This window comes from Engystomops pustulosus, chromosome 1 (assembly GCF_040894005.1).
Source record: "Engystomops pustulosus chromosome 1, aEngPut4.maternal, whole genome shotgun sequence".
In the NCBI taxonomy this organism is placed as follows: Eukaryota; Metazoa; Chordata; class Amphibia; order Anura; family Leptodactylidae; genus Engystomops; species Engystomops pustulosus.
In genome coordinates, this window is record NC_092411.1 from 239,969,910 (window position 1) to 239,987,848 (window position 17,939).

The following is a 17,939-nucleotide window of genomic DNA, read 5'->3' on the forward strand; positions in this document are numbered from 1 at the left end:
ACTTTCTTAGAATAGTGCAAAAAAGCTGGAGACTTCTCCCTGCTCCCATCCTCCCCGGCTGTCTGCACATTTTGTAGAAGATAAGAATTTTTCAAAGTTTTTCTTTGAAGAATTTTTTCAGAATTTCTGGAGGCTGTCCAGGTCCAGAACATAATGGGGAAGATTTATCAAAAGTGTCTCAAAGTTAGACAGTGCAAAGTTAAACAAACAGTCTTCAGCCCCTTTCACCCTTTCGTGTCGGATTTGTTGAACTCGCAGCATGTGCTGCTGGAACGTCCCGTCTGAACGCTACAAACCGGAACTGAACTCGCCATGCCAGCGTGCTGCGAGTGTGATTAAAGTTCAACGAAACATACTCGCAAGTGTGAAAGGGGCCTAAGACCTTCCGTCTACAGCAGTGAAGGCCATTGGAATAAATTGCCATGTAGGTGATGTATGGGTTGTAGCTTGGGCACTTGGTCGCTGTAGCTTAGCGACCAAGTGCCCAAGCTACAACCCATACATCACCTACATGGCAATTTATTCCTTAACTTATTTCTCATTGTTTTGTTGTGACTTTCAGTCATATCAGTGTTCTGAGGACAACAATACAGTAGATAGAAGGGGGACCAATTCTTACTGTTCCCCAAAACAGGAAGACATTTTTTGCCTGGACAGGGAGCAACAATGATAACTCTGATCTGTCCACACCTTCCGCCTCCTCCTGTAGTCCCAGGCAGCGCTGTTGCTTTATAATAACATTGAGCGTGACAAGTCCTGGGCTGTCTGGGAGTGCAAGTAGATACCTTGAGTCCTCTTTGGTGATGGCCTGGGTGCCCAGAGAGAGGGCTCTGAGTGCCACCTCTGGCACCCGTGCCAAAGGTTCGCCACCACTGGTCTACAGTTTTATTGCATTTTTGTCACAACTTAGGTCTCCCCCCCCCCCTTCAAAACAAGATCAGTCTTATTAGTTTCTAAAACTGACAGGATTTTGTCGGCGTTTGATTAATCTGTCATACAGAATCGGCTGCATGTGAATTAGCGGAACCATTAAAAGATCAGGAAATTCTATTCTATTCTTAACTACACTTCAGTCAACTTCTATGCCATGTCATGTCATAATTGGCAGGTGAAAGTCGGAAAACAAAAATCATACTCCGAGGCGCCACTTCCACATAGACAGAATAATATAATAATAATTTATTAATATGAGGATGACACGTTTTGAGGCAGGTAGCCGCAGAATCCTGACACTAGGTAGGTGCTTGTGTGCTTAGCAGGACAGTGGCTCATGATGTGACCTCCTATTTGCCTCAGAAACCCTCTTCATTCGTGTCACAGGAGGAGACCAGGGCAGCTACAGGACTGGTGTGAATAGAGGCTAAGAAGAACTTTTTAAAAGCTAATACCACTGTGTGTGAAACTATTCGGACATTGTAGATGCTAGTTGATACTTTGGGGTTAATATTTATACTCATGTTTACAGGACTGAGGTGAATTTGTACTACATGAAATATTTCCTCCATGTCCCAATGTTTCCTGCAGTCCTACAGGTTATTATGTTCTCGTTGCTAATATTGTTATTTATGGCACAGCTAATATTGTGTGTGCCAGTACTACCGCCCAGCAGTGTGTGTGACAGGGAGGTGGGCGCTGAGGTGGGCACTGGCGCGGGTGCAGAGGCTGCTGCATGGGAGAGGGAGGGGGAGGAGCGCGGGGCGGGGCCAGGCTACAGACACAAACAGCACGCACTCATCCGCTGCGCCGCTCCCGCATTGCCCGGGCTGTGGGCAGCAGACAGCGGGCACCACTGCTGACCTCCCCCTGCCCATGAAGAGGCCCCGGCTGTATGATGGCGCCGTCCGGCCCTAGCAGTGTGAAGAGAAGGTGCAGGAGGTGCCTGTACTGGATCCCGGTGCTGTTCATCTCCATCATCGTGTGCTGGTCCTACTACGCCTATGTCATCCAGCTGTGTATAGGTGAGAGCCCACACCTGCCCCTATACACTGCACACAAGTTATATAGACAACACTTAGGATCAGGCTGGATACACACACATGCGATTTTCATGCAGTTTTTTTTCCGAGTCAAGCAAGAAGGAGAAGTAAAAGTCCTTCCTTTATATTATTTTATATTCTCCATTGCATGAAAAACTACACATAAACTACTGCAAAGAACCTGGGGCCACACAATAAATGCCCCTTTTGGTGTTGTGTGCCCACTGACACTAGTGGCTTTGTTTTTTGTGGGATTCCACAATTTTACGTCATAGATGTCTGCAGAATCAGATACCATGTTGTTTAAATAAAAAAAATGTTTGAATAAGCAAGAAAAAGTTGTGACCTGGGTAACTCTCATGTATTACAGGAAGTTTTTTTTTATGATCTCACATGTGCATTATATACTGTTTTTTGTGCAGCCCACATATAGGTGACAGCACAGTAAAAGTTGCAGGGCGGTGAATACTACTACAACTACAAGTTTAGCATTTTAGCATGGTTAGCATTACAGCCTTGCAGTGCTGGGGACCTGCAAAGAGTTTGTATATTCTCTCCATGTTTGCATGGGTTTCCTCCGGGTCCTTCGGTTTCCTCCCACACTCCAAAACATACTGGTAGGTGGATTACATTGTGAGCCCCATGAGGACAGGGACTGATTTGGCAAGCTCTGTGTAATCTCTATATAAATAAAGAATTGTTATTATTATAAAGGATATTTGGGTCTAGAGGGCACCAATGCCTCCCGCTGGTGATGGTATCGCTGTTATTTCACTTTTTCTGTTGTAATAATGGTGGAAGCAAAGGTGGACAGAGCCTAAGGAGACAGCTTATTAGTCTCTAGTCTACATACAGTAAAGCTGCGAGACCCAGACAACCCACCTGCAACTTATACATAGAGTAATTGTGGCTATATGTTATACTGTCATTCTTCCTCACTGATTGTAGTATTGTTGTGTGCCCCCAACCCCAGACTTTCCAAACGTATCTGCCAGCTTTTTTGGGAACATGCATTTATTACTATTAATTTTGGTGTCCATTTAACGCTGAAATTGAAGAAGGGCGAGATATGGGGCTGTAGTCCAGGTATATTCATACATGTCAGGTGCCCATATAACATTATCAGGCACAGTAGGTGCTCATGATACAATTATAGCCATATAATATCATGTACACATGGGCGGCTATCTGTCACTAGCAGTATAATACTGGAGGCTGCCCTGGGGGAACAGTCAGTGTCCCAGGGGATTAGGGAAGATTTGGGGGGGACCTGTCCCCTCTTGCAGAGAGCCTGTGACAGGGGTAAAGAGAGCAGTAAAGAAATCTGGGGAGAGAGCTGACATCTTATAAAGCAACGGTTACCATAGGAATATTTAGGACTCTGCTGTCTGCTATATGTATGTGATCAAGTGTTTGTGTGTGTATGGATGTTATTTACTTCTGTTACAGCATGTTTTAGCGCTGTCATATCATAGCAATATTTTACATCTCAGTTATATGTGTGTGTGTACTTCATGTGCGTTTTCTGTGTGTATATATATATGTGGTATATATAGCACATATAACTACTGTAGTTGCCTTATAGATGTGCATCATGTAAACAAACAATCCCCACCCTGTTACCATGGTTATTGGGGACATGTATTAGAGCAGTGCTCTAGTACAACCAATCAGATATCAGCTCTCCTTTTAGTGCAGCACATTGTGTAATCAAAGCAGTGATCTAATTGGCTGATTTAGACAAGTGCAATTTTTCCTCGATTTGGATGTGGGTGCCAGATAAGTTTTCTGAGATTAGAATTTTGTATTGGTTTTTATTCAAATAAATGCCTGCAAATGTGTTATAGGACAGTAGTGGATAATCTGTATACAACTCTATACAATTATTACACGAGGGTCCAGAGTTTATGGGCTTAAAGAAAATCTGCCATCAAAATTGATGCAAGATAAACCAGGGACAGTTACTTATAGATCCAGGCACCGCGACTGTGGTAATCTTCTTATATTTGTTATCCATGGCGACATTCCTTCTAAAATATACTTTTTAAATGTTGCCTGAGTAGCTCATTACCCAAGCTCCTTTGTGATCTAGCTTTACAGACTGTTACACTGTCTCACCCTTCCCCTGCAGGAAATTCTCACTGCTTGGTCTGCCTTGTTACACAACCCGCCGTGCCCACTTTGTAAAGAAGTGTCACTAAATGGCCAAAAGACTGAATTTCCAGGCCTTGCATCCAGGAATAGTACATTTTTCATGTCTTCTATGCCAAAATACGAACATGCATGGCATGCTACATGGGCCCCTGTACAACTCCCAATCCTGACTGCTCTGCAGTTCATCATATCTCCAGTTCTGTAGCACCTACAACCATTATCCATTTTACAGACGGAAAACTTAACCTCCTGCGATTTATCAGAAACTGTTCTCATTTTCCACATGAGGTATTGGGGAAGATTTATCAAGTGTCTGAAAGTCTGAATATTTCTAGATGCCAATGACAACCAATCACAGCTCAGCTTTCGTTTTACCATTGCTCATGAATATTTTAAAGGGGAGCTGTGATTGGTTGCCATGGGCAACTAGAAATATTTTGACAGCTTGATAAATCTTCCCTATTGTTTTTGCAATAAAATGTTCCAGATATTCTACCCATCTGTAAGCTGCCATATTTATCAAATTAGCTTTGACAATTCTTTTAACCCTTAACGTTGAGGCCCTTTTTCATTTTTTGTGTTTCCATTTTTTACTCCCTATCTTAAAAGAACTGTACGAGGGCTTGTTTTCTGTGTAACAAATTGCACTTCATAGTTACGGTATTTAAAGGACACCTGTCATCAGGTCTCTGTCACTAGTCTTGTCACCACTACCTGTTGGAGCAGCTCACAAGGATCCATCCCAGCCTTTATCTAGTTATTTCATACATTAATCATTATAAAATCATCTTTTCTTTATTATGTAAATGAGGCTGGTCACATGCTCAGAGGCAGTGATGTCACCCCTGTTACCCCTCCCCTCTCCTCCCCCTGCTCATGTCTGTGTGTAATGTATAGTAAAGCAATGCTAGTGTGTGTGCTGCATCTGCTGATATGCTGCATCCTCCTCATACACAGAGACACAGACATCAGCTACACAAGTACCTGACATGTTCTGCTATAACATGGCTGCCTGGAACTGTTGTATCTCTCCTATACACACACAGGCTGCAGGGGGCGTGGCCTCCTGCACCAGGAAGCAGATAGAGGAGCCATTACACCATTATACCTCACATCATTATACAGGCTGTCAGTCAAGCACTGGGGGGTGTGGTTGTACCTCCCACTCATGAATAGAGTGGACAGCTTGAATATGCTAATGACTCATTGGACATTTAGCAGGTCATTTGCATACAGCTTTAGCCACCTCATTGCTTGGGTTTACAGGCATGTAGAGGGACAATGAAGGGATAGAGGCAATGCTTTCTAATGGTAGTTTATGAAAATATATTAAGATTAGGGGGTTATTTTGCCTGACGGGTTCTCTTTAATATTCCATGCCGTGTCCTGGGAAGCAGGGAAAATGCTGTGAAAATGGTGAAAAAATGCATTTGTTTAGAATTTATGGCTTTCACTGTGCGCCCCAAATGACATATGTACTTCATTCTTTGGGTCGGTGTGATCACGGAGATACCAAATTTGTATAGGTTTTATTATGTTTTCATATATTTACAAAAATTAAAACTTCCTTTACAAAAAACCCAAATTCCTAATTTAGCCATCTGGTGCTAATAACTTTTTCATACTTCAGTGTACGGAGCTGTGGTTGGTGTCATATTTTGCAAATTTTGATGACATTTTCAATACTACCATTTTAAGAACTGTACAGCCTTTTGATCACTTTTTATTGATTCTTTTAAATATTTTTCAAAATGGCAAAAAGTGATATTTTCGACTTTTGGCGCTATTTTCCATTATAGGGTTAAAACGTTATATTTTGATTGGTATTGCCGCATCCCAAAATGTCCGATCTAACATGTTTATGATTTTTACTGTTTATGCTTATATGAGTTCCAAGGGAAAGGGGGTGATTTGAGTTTTTAGTTTTTTTTTATATAATTTAAGTTTTTTTTTAAATTTTTTTACTATTTTTCAGACCCCCCCAGGGTACTTTAATCGTAAGTTTTCTGATTGATCCTACCATATACTGCCATACTACAGCATGGCAGTAGATGGGAATTAGCCTCATCATTCATTACAATGTGCAAATCGCACATGAATGAAGACCTGAGGCTGTCATGGCAACTGATCACCAATAATCGATGACCTCACAGGGGGCGGTGAATGAATCCAAGATTTAAGTTCCTCTGGCAACTTGGTTAACACCCACTGCCGTCACCCCTTTTTAAGCAACACTGTCCTCCAGGGCCCCTCTTGCATCCTTGGGCACTGGCACTTTACCAAGTAGGCTGGGTGCTGGGCCTGCTTGCATATAATCACTGTTTACTGCAAAGTTGCATGTAGGTGGTTGTGTGCAGTGCTGCGGAGTCAGTAAGCCAAACTTCAAACTCGATGCCTCAGTTTCCCTAACTATGACTCCAACTGCACCACAATGCACTCCGATTCCACAAATTTGACTCCACACTCATGTTTCTCTGGTCACTCTTCCCAGTGCCTTATTCCTCTGATCTGTAGTGGAGGAGCTTCACTACTGAGCATGTACATAAAGTGCAGCACACATTAATCTCTACTAAAAACCTAGAAGAGGGGCGGACAATCCGTGGGTGCTGGGCCGCAATCAACAGCCTGCTGACAGAGTCCAATGATCGCTTCTACTACTTAGTGAACATTGGTGCAGGAGGCCGGGTAGCAGTGAGGGTATCTGAGAAATCCTTGCTCCTGCGGATGCTTTCCTGCTGCTCAACTGTGTGTCCTGACTGCTGACTCTTATTATATTCGCTGGCGTCAGGACCCAGTGCAGAGCTATTTGAAAATATATTGTTACAGGGGTTATTATATTTCTTTATTTTGTTTATGTTGATTTTATATGTGGGGCATCAACAAAAGCCACGATAATGGTATGACCTGACATTATTGTATTGAAAATATAAAATACATTCTAAAACCTTCTTTCCATCATGAGCTTATATGTTCCAACCTAAAAGTAGTGAAACCTTTAAAAGCCTATTATGTCCCGCATTCTGTAGTCATCCATTAATTTCAGGGCCGCTCAGCTTTTTGTAAATGGCTTCCATTAAAATGAAATATTCTGCTCTCAAGGATGTTTCTTTATTGTCTAATCCTAAAACGTTTATTTGGAAGCCATTGACAAGATGCTTGAAGAATGCTGTAATAGTAATATGCAGGGCTGAAACTCCGGAATAATGCTGGAGTGATCTGGAACATAATCATATGTGATCTGGAACAAGATGATAAATGATATGGAACACATCAGGAAGATTGGAAATTAGATCTTGGAGACAAGTCATTTTTACATGACCAGACACTTTAATTTTTCTCTGTCTCTTTATTAGTATAGCTGTTATACATCCAGTTATCGGTTAGTTTTTCTGCATTCGTTATTGGCTTTGCGCCAACCTTTTGTTGGCCATGGTTTTGTAGTTTGCGACATGTGCGCCCTATTTATGTGGTGTCAGCGCCAAAATGTAGCTTTTCCGACACGCACACCTTTTTTTTGGTCGCACAATTCAGCTCTTTAGTCCCGACACTCTTCCTGCCCTTCTAGTCTAGTCATTTTTGGGCACATAATTAGACCAACAAAAAAACAGGTCTACCAACTTATAAACCTCTTCATTATGCGGTTTGTAATTTCTGACACTCCTTGCTTCTCCTTACATTGCACCAAATACATTAAGGCCGTGCACAACAATGTAACATCACAGTGCAAAAGACTGCTAAAATCGGGTGCAAAAAAAAACAACCAGTGCCAAAAATAATGGATGCCCCAACATAGAATTTGTAGCCCTGGATCACTTATCCCAGGTGTAGAGGATTATTTATTTTGCACTATGTAAGGTAGGGCATTGTCACAGACTGGCTCCCTGGCACCTAGAATATGCCACAGCATCCACGGCTTGCCACATATTTATCTCTATATTTGTGCTGCTAAATGTCAATGTGTTTTATCATTTATGACATGAGCAGTGTATATGACTACATGAAGTATAAAATATACACCACATCACAAATTATTGTGCATTTGATATTTTTCTCCGATATTCCTAAATGGTCGATGGAGATGACCGTCAGTATAAAAAAAAGTCATCACCCATATAAATTGAGTATAAATTGAATTTTATTGAACAAACCTCCCAATGATAACATTATAGTCTTCAACATTTATAAAAAAAAAACCTCAAAAGGCACAGTTCCAAATTATTCTGCACAGAAGAGTTTCTAAACATTTTATATTATGTAAAGAACTGAAAATGGACATCTGTTGAATTTGCATCATTAGGAGGTCACATTTACTGATATCAAAAGCTATTTCAATACAAAACCTCCTAACAGGCCAAGTTACATGTAATATAGGAACCTTCTTTGATATCACCTTCACAATTTTTTGCAGCATGATGTCACAATCCCAGCTGCTGTTTTGATGTGAACGGCCTCCCACCCTCATAGACCCTTTGCTTGATAACACTCCATAAGTTCCCTATAGGGTTGAGGTCAGGGGAAGATGGTGGCCACACCATGAGATTCTCTCCTTTTATGCCCATAGCAGCCAATGACACAGAGGTATCTTTGCAGCATGAGATGGTACATAGATTTTGCTCCAGAAGGCAGCATTCTTCTTTTTGTACCATGGAAGAAAGTGGTCAGTCAGAAACCCTATATAATTTGCCAAAGTCATTTTCACACCTTCAGTATTCCTAAAAGAGCCTTACAGCTCTCTTCCCATGGTCGGTTTTCACCATACCAAGCTGCAGACAGTGTTAGATAACAGTCCTGGAGAGCGGCGTAATCATACCTTATTTTGTGTGTGTTTTAGTAGCAGCGGGACTGTGAAAAATGCATTTATATTTCTGAAGTATAAGTGGACTTTGAGCACTCTAGTGCGAGGACCACAGCACAGTCCCTCACCATTGCTGTTAGTCACTGCTGTGACGATTCCCTTTGAATACCACAGCAGTGACTCAAAGCTGAGGGGAGTGGCTGTGCTGTGAGTCCGTTTCTTTTTAGGGAGCTGGTGGTTGCAAGTGGTTAGCTGCACAGGACCACTCCACTTTGAACCCAACTTCGTTGGATTAAAGTCGGGCATGGTCTGCCATTTTGGGATGGTTAAGTGAGCCATCAGCTCTTAACCAAAAGCCAACTCTCATCTTTCAGCCGGAAGATCTGGCTTGTCCATGAATGACCTATCACTAGAAGAGATCTCATACGCAAGTGCAGCAGAGATCAACAAATTTAGCCACAATGCTGGACCAGAAATGCAGTTTTTGCAGTCCATTTGGTAAGACACACACAAATTTATGAAAATACAGATCACTGTCTGCAATTACTGTCAAACTCTATTTAGCTATGACTGGTTTACTATCCAGCATCAAACACTCTGGAAATCTGGCGTGAGCTTGCGGCAGCTCCCCTCTACATGTATTTGCCACCAACCAAGAAACATTGTAGTCCAATAGCAGTAGCAGATGTTGCAGCAGTCCGGCACATGCGCCAGAGTCCGTATTTCAGGAGCTTGCGCAGTGTAAGAGCAATACTAAAGCTAACTGGATTCTTTAGCTTCTCTCATCTTCATTTGATTACGTTAATTGAATTATGTGGATGGAGCTTTGCATCAATTTTAATGTGACTCACATTAATGTCCATCGAAATCGGTTCCATTTTGTTCAAATCGATCAAAGTTATGTGAGCATAGTGCCGGCAAAAACATTTTTTCAACCTTGATGATCTTGAAAAGAACTTTGAGAGCATTATACTCTCTCCAGAGTCCAGGCATATCATACCTGCTTCCGAAAATTGGAAATTTTTTGAACAAATGTATTCTTAGTGTTTATACAAATTAGTGCTTGGTGGTACAATGAAGCATCAAATGAAGAAACGGAGTACGCTAATTTGCATAAATATTAAAAGTGGATTTTCTATAAATGGGAAACAGGAAAGAAAAGTCTGTAAAACTAATAAAGCGTACTACACTATTCTGGTTTTTACTTGTGGGGCGATTTTGGAGTTGTGGACTCCCTTTAAAAGTGCTCAACATAAGCAAATGTAAAAGTTTGCAACATTTTATATAATATTCCTGCTCCATGAAACATACCAAAAAACAAAAATAGAAATCTTAAATATAGATGTAAGATGTAGCCACGCATTGGCTGATTGCTCTGTATTATAGGTTCTCGCTGACATTTTACAGTTGTGATTGCAATGTGGAGTAAGAAGATAATTTGTAAGATGAGTGCTGGCACATAATTATACATCTAACCTCGCTGCAGTGACTAATCCAACATGTGTCCTGAAAGTGCCGGATTATAATCACAGCTGCGCTATGAATCAGGGGCTTGTAACGCATTGCACACTGGGAAAAGCATAGATAAATGTATAGTAGTTCTCTTCCCAGTTTTGTGTCCCTTCTCATTCAAGTTTTCTCATCTTTTTATTATTTTGGCACTGTAATTTGGTATTTTATACATTGTTAATGGGTCTAAATAATGGAAATGTCTGAAATTGGACTAAATTTAGGACACAACAACTAAAAAGAAGCACCTGAAACTTTATAAGGGAGTATGGGATAATGGAGATGCAGTGTAATCGGCAAGCGGTCTGTAATAGAGCAGGAGGGGCTGAGCAGAATGTTAATTGTTTTCCTATCTGCAGACAGCATGTTATAGAGCAGGAAGAGCTGAGCAAGTTGTAAATAGTGTCCTATCTGCAGATAGCATATTATAGAGCAGGAAGAGCTGAGCAAGTTGTACATAGTTCCTATCTGCAGACAACATGTTATAGAGCAGGGGGAGCTGGGCTTAGAGATGTGTCTGAGGAGTTTTGCCTTAATAATAAATCTGACTTACAGGAAATCTACCATCAAGCATGATAAACTCCGGACACATATAATCTCCCTTATAATCTTTACACGGCCTCCTTCTAAAATCAACTTTTAAAATTATATTAATAAGTCTTAGCTTTTATAGATTATCTGTACTGATCTGGCTTTACAGACTGTTACACTGTCTTGGCCTCCCTGATTTCACAGCACTTGTGCAGTGAGCACTTCCTGCTTCCTGTTCACTGCACAAGTGCTAAAGAGAGCAGTGGGGAGGGGAAGGCAGTATAAATCCACATCACAGAGGGGGTAAGGAAGCCCCTCAGTCTCATTAGCATAATTATAAAAGTTGATTATAGAAGGGATGAGACCATGGATAACAAATATAAGAAGATTACCACAGCACGGTGTCTGGATCTATGAGCAAGTGCTCCGGGTTTATCATGATGGATTCTGACGGTAGATTTTCTTTAAGGTCTCTAGTGAATATGGATTTGGATATGGAATATGGAAATGGATTTGTGCACAAAAAATACAACCATCGGTCAAAAAGTCGCAACGTCAACATGTGGAAGATTTGAAGGAAGATGGACACAAAAGTCGCAAAAGTTCACATGTGCCATGAAAAAGAGAACAAAAGAAAAAGCCAAGCCAATACATACATGTGTCCCTTAGTGTCTTATCTGTAGGCAGCATGTTACATAGCACAAAGAGATGAGCAGATCGTACATAGGGGCACAAGAACCTTGGTTTTTGGCTAGACTCCATTCCCCACTGTACCTTCTGCAGTCTGGTAAGTATGGATCACTGATCCACCATGACACTTTATTGTTTACTGCTTCATTCTCATAGTACTGCCAGTCTGCCATTCCCCCACCTGTACACGTGGTACTCCTTGCCTTCGTTGTCTGAGCATTTGTTTATATTGTGCACATATTTGCTGCCCCTCATACTACTTGTTTGATGCATCCTTTTTGTACATATGATCAATATACGTCCTTTTATCATTTTGATATATGTCCATATGTCATTTCCGCAGATCTCATTGATTATGCCATCCTGCAAGTATTTACATTTCCCCCTGGAGCATTACCCCTGCACTGGTTCATGTACTCATCATTACATATGCATTGTACCGCTTACCTTGTGTGCCACCTTGTTTTATCATAGTTATTCATGTTATGTATATTCTCTTTCACTTCTCCAGTGACTGAAGAAGGTCTATATTAGACCACAACATTGCACTATTTGCACCATTTAGATTACTATACATTATATTCTAATAAATATTCTACACTTTTAAAGTCTCTTTAATGTTATATAATCTTGATGTAGTGAAGGCTGTCAACCACTGATATGACCACCTCATGGCTACAAAGCATAGAAAGAACAGAGATTTAAGTGTATAAATTACATGTTTTACTCATTATCATGGTGACAAATTCATTTTTAAAAAAAAAAGGAGAGAAGGCCACAGCATCCAATATGATGAAGAAAGGTTAAACCTTTATTCACACAGGCATAGAAAAAAGTGCAACGTTTTGATTCACAATGAATCTGTGCGTTTGTTGGTAATCACAATTCAGCCCATTGCGAAATCTTGACCCTCTTATACTTGGTTTTAAACTGAGTTTTCTGACCAATCTAGAAGGACGATTCTGCGAAGTGGGGAAACATTGGCATGTGAGGTGTTAATATCTAATATTCAAGGTTTCCCATTTGGCAACTATAATTGTAAATTTTAAATAAAGCAGTGGCCGACATCCGCAATTATTTATGCCACTACAGGTGTTGTGTTTTATCCTTCAGCACCCGTTTCTGTTTAGTCCTATTATTACAGTCAGTTTTGAATACTCTTTCCATTCATTAGACGTCTTTGCTATTAATTCCAGATACAGTTTAGGGTTACCCAGCACTTGCTGCCAATTTTGGTTAAATTTGATTGAATGTCGGTGTTCTGCCAGAATGTCAGATAGAGAACTTTAGATTTTTATATTATTTATAACATATATATCGCTTGGCATCATTGATCGTTTGGTGATTTATAAGTGCCTTATGGAGAGTATTACTATTCTTTATTCATATAACTATACAACAAAAACTAGACTGATGGAAATCACGAGGGGAGTCTTCTTCAATCGAGTCAGCAGTGCCGCTTTTGTCTTGCATAAATACTTAGACACTAGAGACTTCTCACTTTATTTTGCTCATTAACACCAATTAGCAGACTGCTACTTTTCATGTCCTAGGATTATTTCAAGCTTTGTAACTATAGAAAATCAAGTCTCTCTATGAAAGGATCCTTGTAGTGAATTGCATTTCCATTAGATGGTTCAGCTGCCGCCTGTGGAATACTTTCTGAGGAGTTCATGGTGTCACGACTGGTTAGGTCTGTGATATATTGATTTTTTTGCAGTACATTCTATACCTCTGGGAAGAACAGATAAAAGACCATAGTCACAATTCAAGAAAAGTGGCTTTTACAATGACAATGACATTCTTTGTCAGATATTGGAGCAGTTGCTGTTGGTCTATTTTCCATTTTTTTTCCATGTCCTTATCTGAACCGGCGAACAGTTGTTGGAACAGTTGTTGTTATACATGATTTTTCTTAAAGGACACCATACAGCTAAAAAAAACAGGACTAGCTTTACATACTAATGAAAAACTGTGCCTAACCCTCTTTCATTAATGCCTTTGTGAAAATCATTGAGGTAGCAGAACATACCAATAAGCACTGCCACATTGTGGCACTTAGCAGCCCAGATATATCTTGCAGCAGTCCGCCGTATTCATGAGGGGGCCCTCCAGGGGGCGGTAACTGCAGTATTAAGCCTGAAGCATGCTACAGTCATTGCCGCCATATAACTTGGGAGGGGCGAAGAGACAGAAGAGAGGGGAGTGCCTGGTTGGCCCCCCTCATGAATACGCCAGAGCGTTGCAAGATATGTCCGATGATTGGACCACTAAGTACCACAGCGGGGCAGCGCTTATCAGTATGTTCTGCTGGTCTTGACTCATGGAATTATTATTCAATCAAATTGTACCCACAGCGTTTGTAGAACTGAAATCAACCATACATTTTCAGTACTTGACCATTGTTTGTGAATGGAAAGTTATTACATTTTCTGTCAAGAGGAATGGGCCCAAATTCCTAGTAACTATTTCGAGAAGCTTGTGGAAGGATATCCAAGACATGTGACCGAGGTCCTACTGTTCAAGGACAATGGTACCAAATACTAATGAAATGTATGTAAACTTTTGACTTTGCAGAATGTTATAAAAATGTCTTAAATTGTTCTCTCTCATTATTCTGGCATTTGGTAAATATAAATAATATTGGTAATCCTGACTGACCTAAAACAGGAACTGTTTATTCTGATTTCATGTCAGATTCATGTTATGTCTTTTCTTCTGCCTCCTTGTGCTAAAACAATTTAGTTACCCTGACCCCTTTCCCAAACCAGAAGTTGCAACAAATTTAGGTTACTCAATATTGCTCCAACTGATGGTTTTGACCAGGCTGGGTTAACATCATGTGTATGCTAAGCGTATACATTGGGAAAGAATACCGTATATACTCGAGTATAAGCCGACCCGAGTATAAGCAGAGACCCCTAATTTTACCACAAAAAAATGGGAAAACCTATTGACTCGAGTATAAGCCGAGGGTGTAGTATACAGCCTGCCCCCAAAAAGTATACAGCCTGCCCTAAAAAGTATACAGCCTGCCCTCAGTATGCCTAGCGAATAATAAAAAAATAAACTTAATACTCACCCTCCGTCGATACTCACCTTTGATGCTTAGTGGCGGCTCCCGGTCCTCGGCGTGGGCTCCCGGTCCTCGGTGCGGGCTCCCGGTCCTCGGCGGCGGATCCCGGTCCTCGGCGGCAGTGCCCGATCCTCTGCGGCGGCTTCTCTCTTCTATCTTCACGTGTCGGCAGTCACGTCCATGCGACTTGCCGGCGGGGCAAATAGCACTGTACATAAGCGATGCACACTCATCCCTCCACATTCAGGTGGGGAGGGGACGTCCCCGTGCGACATATCACTATATAAGCATACAGTGGGATACGTCTGTGACACACAATGTAACGGCAAGTCAGAATCCCCCTGATGTGTCCTTACAACTAGCAAAACGTGATGTGAACCAAGCCTCAAACATGTACAGATTTATAATTTAGTAGTAGACCTTTTAAATCAAAGTACATTTTAAGGAATGTATAATGCTCAAATCTTAGCATTTTGTTGACAATTTAGTAACCAGAAGCATTTATCTCCTTCCATTGGATAGGTAATATGTGCTAGATAATTGGGGGTCCTAACATTGAAATACCCATTATTAAAGCTGGGGCTTGGAAAACTGTGGTCCCTTGTTTCGCTTAGTTGCATGGATGCCAAGTGCCCTTGCAGCTGTAAAATTGGGTTCCCCTTTTGGTGTAGAGGTCTAAGTTGTCTGATCCCCACTGATAATAATTCTTTATTTTTATAGCGCACACAGATTACACAGCACTGCACAAGCATGTCAAATTGGTCCCTATCCCCATGGGGCTCACTATCTAAACAACCTACCAGTATGTTTTGGAGAGGAAGAGGGAATCGGAGTACCCGGAGGAAACCCACGCAAACACGGAGAGAACATACAAACTCTTTGAAGATGTTGACCTGGGTGGGATTTGAACCCAGGACCCCAGTGCTGCAAGGCAGAAGTGCTACCCTACTGATCTTGTATATATATATAAAAAAAAATAGCATGTTGTTATTAAAGCTGGGGCAAAAAATATTATGGACCTTATTTTAAACAGCATATGCAAAACGGCTCAGTAAAGGGAAGACCCTCATAGCAAATGATCACAGCTGCAGTTCCAAAATGTAGTGACTAAAGTGATGAAGTATATTTGGCACCCAGAAAAATATCATCTCCTGCCAGTTTTAAATTACCAATGGCATCACTTTTCCCTGTATTTGCACACGAGTCCAGATTCCTTGTCAACTTCCAGTTTTAATAACTTAATTGTCAGATGAATCATAATATTCATTTGTTTAAAAGGCTGGAATTTAAACATTCTGTTTTGGCTGGGTGAGCAGATGGGTTAGATAAATATAATTTATATGTAATATGGAAGAGAGATGGTATAAAAAGTATCTGCCTACAGAGAGTGACTAAACATCAGGTGTGAGCTGGGGACATGGAGCGTTTCTTTATCACATGTACTATATTTCTACAATGTTGGTGCTGTTGTTACAATGTTTGTTTCTGTCTTCACAGTGTCCATGGACAATATCGGAGAGAAAGGTGAGTTGAACTTTTAAGTCCTGTTGCTTTGCTTTTAAGAAGTTCTATTCACTGTACTTCCCCGAAAATGATTAGATTATGTCTTGCTCTAATAAAAGGGTAGGGCTTGTTTGCAAGGGACATCTTCTATTTTTTCTATAATTACTCTTGAACTTAACATTATATTGGAATAAAATGTTGATTTTATCATCATCTTCTGGAAAAACCTCTCCAAACCCAATCAATGATTGTGAATGTCTTGTGACACTTTTCTAAAATAAGTCCCTCTTGTCCATGTAGCTTCTTGTAGAGCATTGTATCTGTCTCCTCCTTCTCCATGCTGCCTTCATAAGAGGGGCTGGAGGGGAGAACATGTCAAACACCTACAACTTATGAACGGACCTAGAAACATTTTAAGGAGGAGAATATTGTACAAGTATTGCGTTTCTAGGTGCCACAGACAGAGAGATATCCACGGTTAAATGTACAGTTGGGACTAGGAGATTCATATTATAATTGCATTCCCGCACAGAATCTTCGGTTCTGTGTAAACTATAAATTCCTTGTGAGAAATATAAGCAAAGCTTTTTCTCTTTCAAAGGATAACATACTGTCTAGGCACCACAGTTCAGAAGATATAGCCGTTTGTATCTAGGGCTTATTTTTTTGTAGAAACTTTCTAGATATTACCTAGTGGCCACACTGTCCATTCTGAAAGCATATATCATATTACTGACAAGGTTTTATTTAGGTTACAATCATATTACAACCAACATGTTTTGCCATTGTGACCTGGCCACGTGAAACCATTGAGGACTTTTCTTACTAATAGACAAGAAGCTTTAACTGGGATGGTTGACTTCAGAAGCACATACCATAGGCTACATCCTTCAAGCAATAGCAGCTAAATATAGATTTCAGAAGCTATACTGACAACCCCTTTAAGAGATAATATGCTGTCTGTCTGGTGAGCAGTTTAGAGCTCAGCGCATACTGTGTAGTCCTAGTAGTGTAGACAGACCACATGCTCTATTCTAGGGCAAGGTCTCATGATGATCTAGATTTGGGTATATGGACAGTAATAGTTTTGTTCGATTTTCTAAATGTTGTAGCTATTTATTTTTTTAGTTTTGTTAACTTCCCTGGAGGCGGCCTGAACCAAACACTTCCTTTCTCTGTTGTCTCTATCAACCATAGAGCAGGGTGTGGACCATAATCTTAGAAGTGTTGGAAAACTTGCCAACTTTTTAAAGTTGAGAAATCTTGATACACAGTGTGCTGGTACAGTTTCCATGGTGGTCATTTCCCATTTTGTGGTGTACCAAGGCTCCTTTTGTGCCTGCCATGGAACTTTATGTGATGCACCTTGCCTGCCTAAGCATTTCCATGTCACGCATAAAATCACGTGAACATCCATGATGTTCATGGAAATGTCATCACACGACATATAATAAATTTATACCCCGTATGTTTATATTGCAGTCATATTTCATAAAATTTAAATTGTTTTTTGGTGCCATAAAAACAAGCCCTCTTACAGCTGTTTATGGAAGAGTAAAAAAAAAGTGATTGGTATTGAAAGGTGGAGACTCAAAAACAAAAATTTCAGCCATCAATGTTAACGACTTTGTAGAGGCAGTCCCCAGGTTACGTACAGGATAGGTTCTGTAGGTTTGTTCTTAAGTTGAATTTGTATGCAATTTGG

The 17,939-nt window shown here is 40.7% G+C and overlaps 1 protein-coding gene across 1 annotated transcript in view; it reads left to right on the top strand.

Annotated features, from left to right (window-relative positions):
* The first annotated feature begins 1,684 nt into the window (after positions 1 to 1,684).
* ZDHHC2 (zDHHC palmitoyltransferase 2) overlaps positions 1,685 to 17,939 on the top strand; it is a 57,338-nt gene continuing 41,083 nt past the window's right edge. Inside the window, exons 1-2 of the mRNA XM_072122204.1 lie at positions 1,685 to 1,958; positions 16,229 to 16,255. Of these exons, the coding sequence (XP_071978305.1) occupies positions 1,829 to 1,958; positions 16,229 to 16,255 (157 nt within the window). The 5' untranslated portion in view covers positions 1,685 to 1,828. The remainder of the gene's footprint in view (positions 1,959 to 16,228; positions 16,256 to 17,939) is intronic.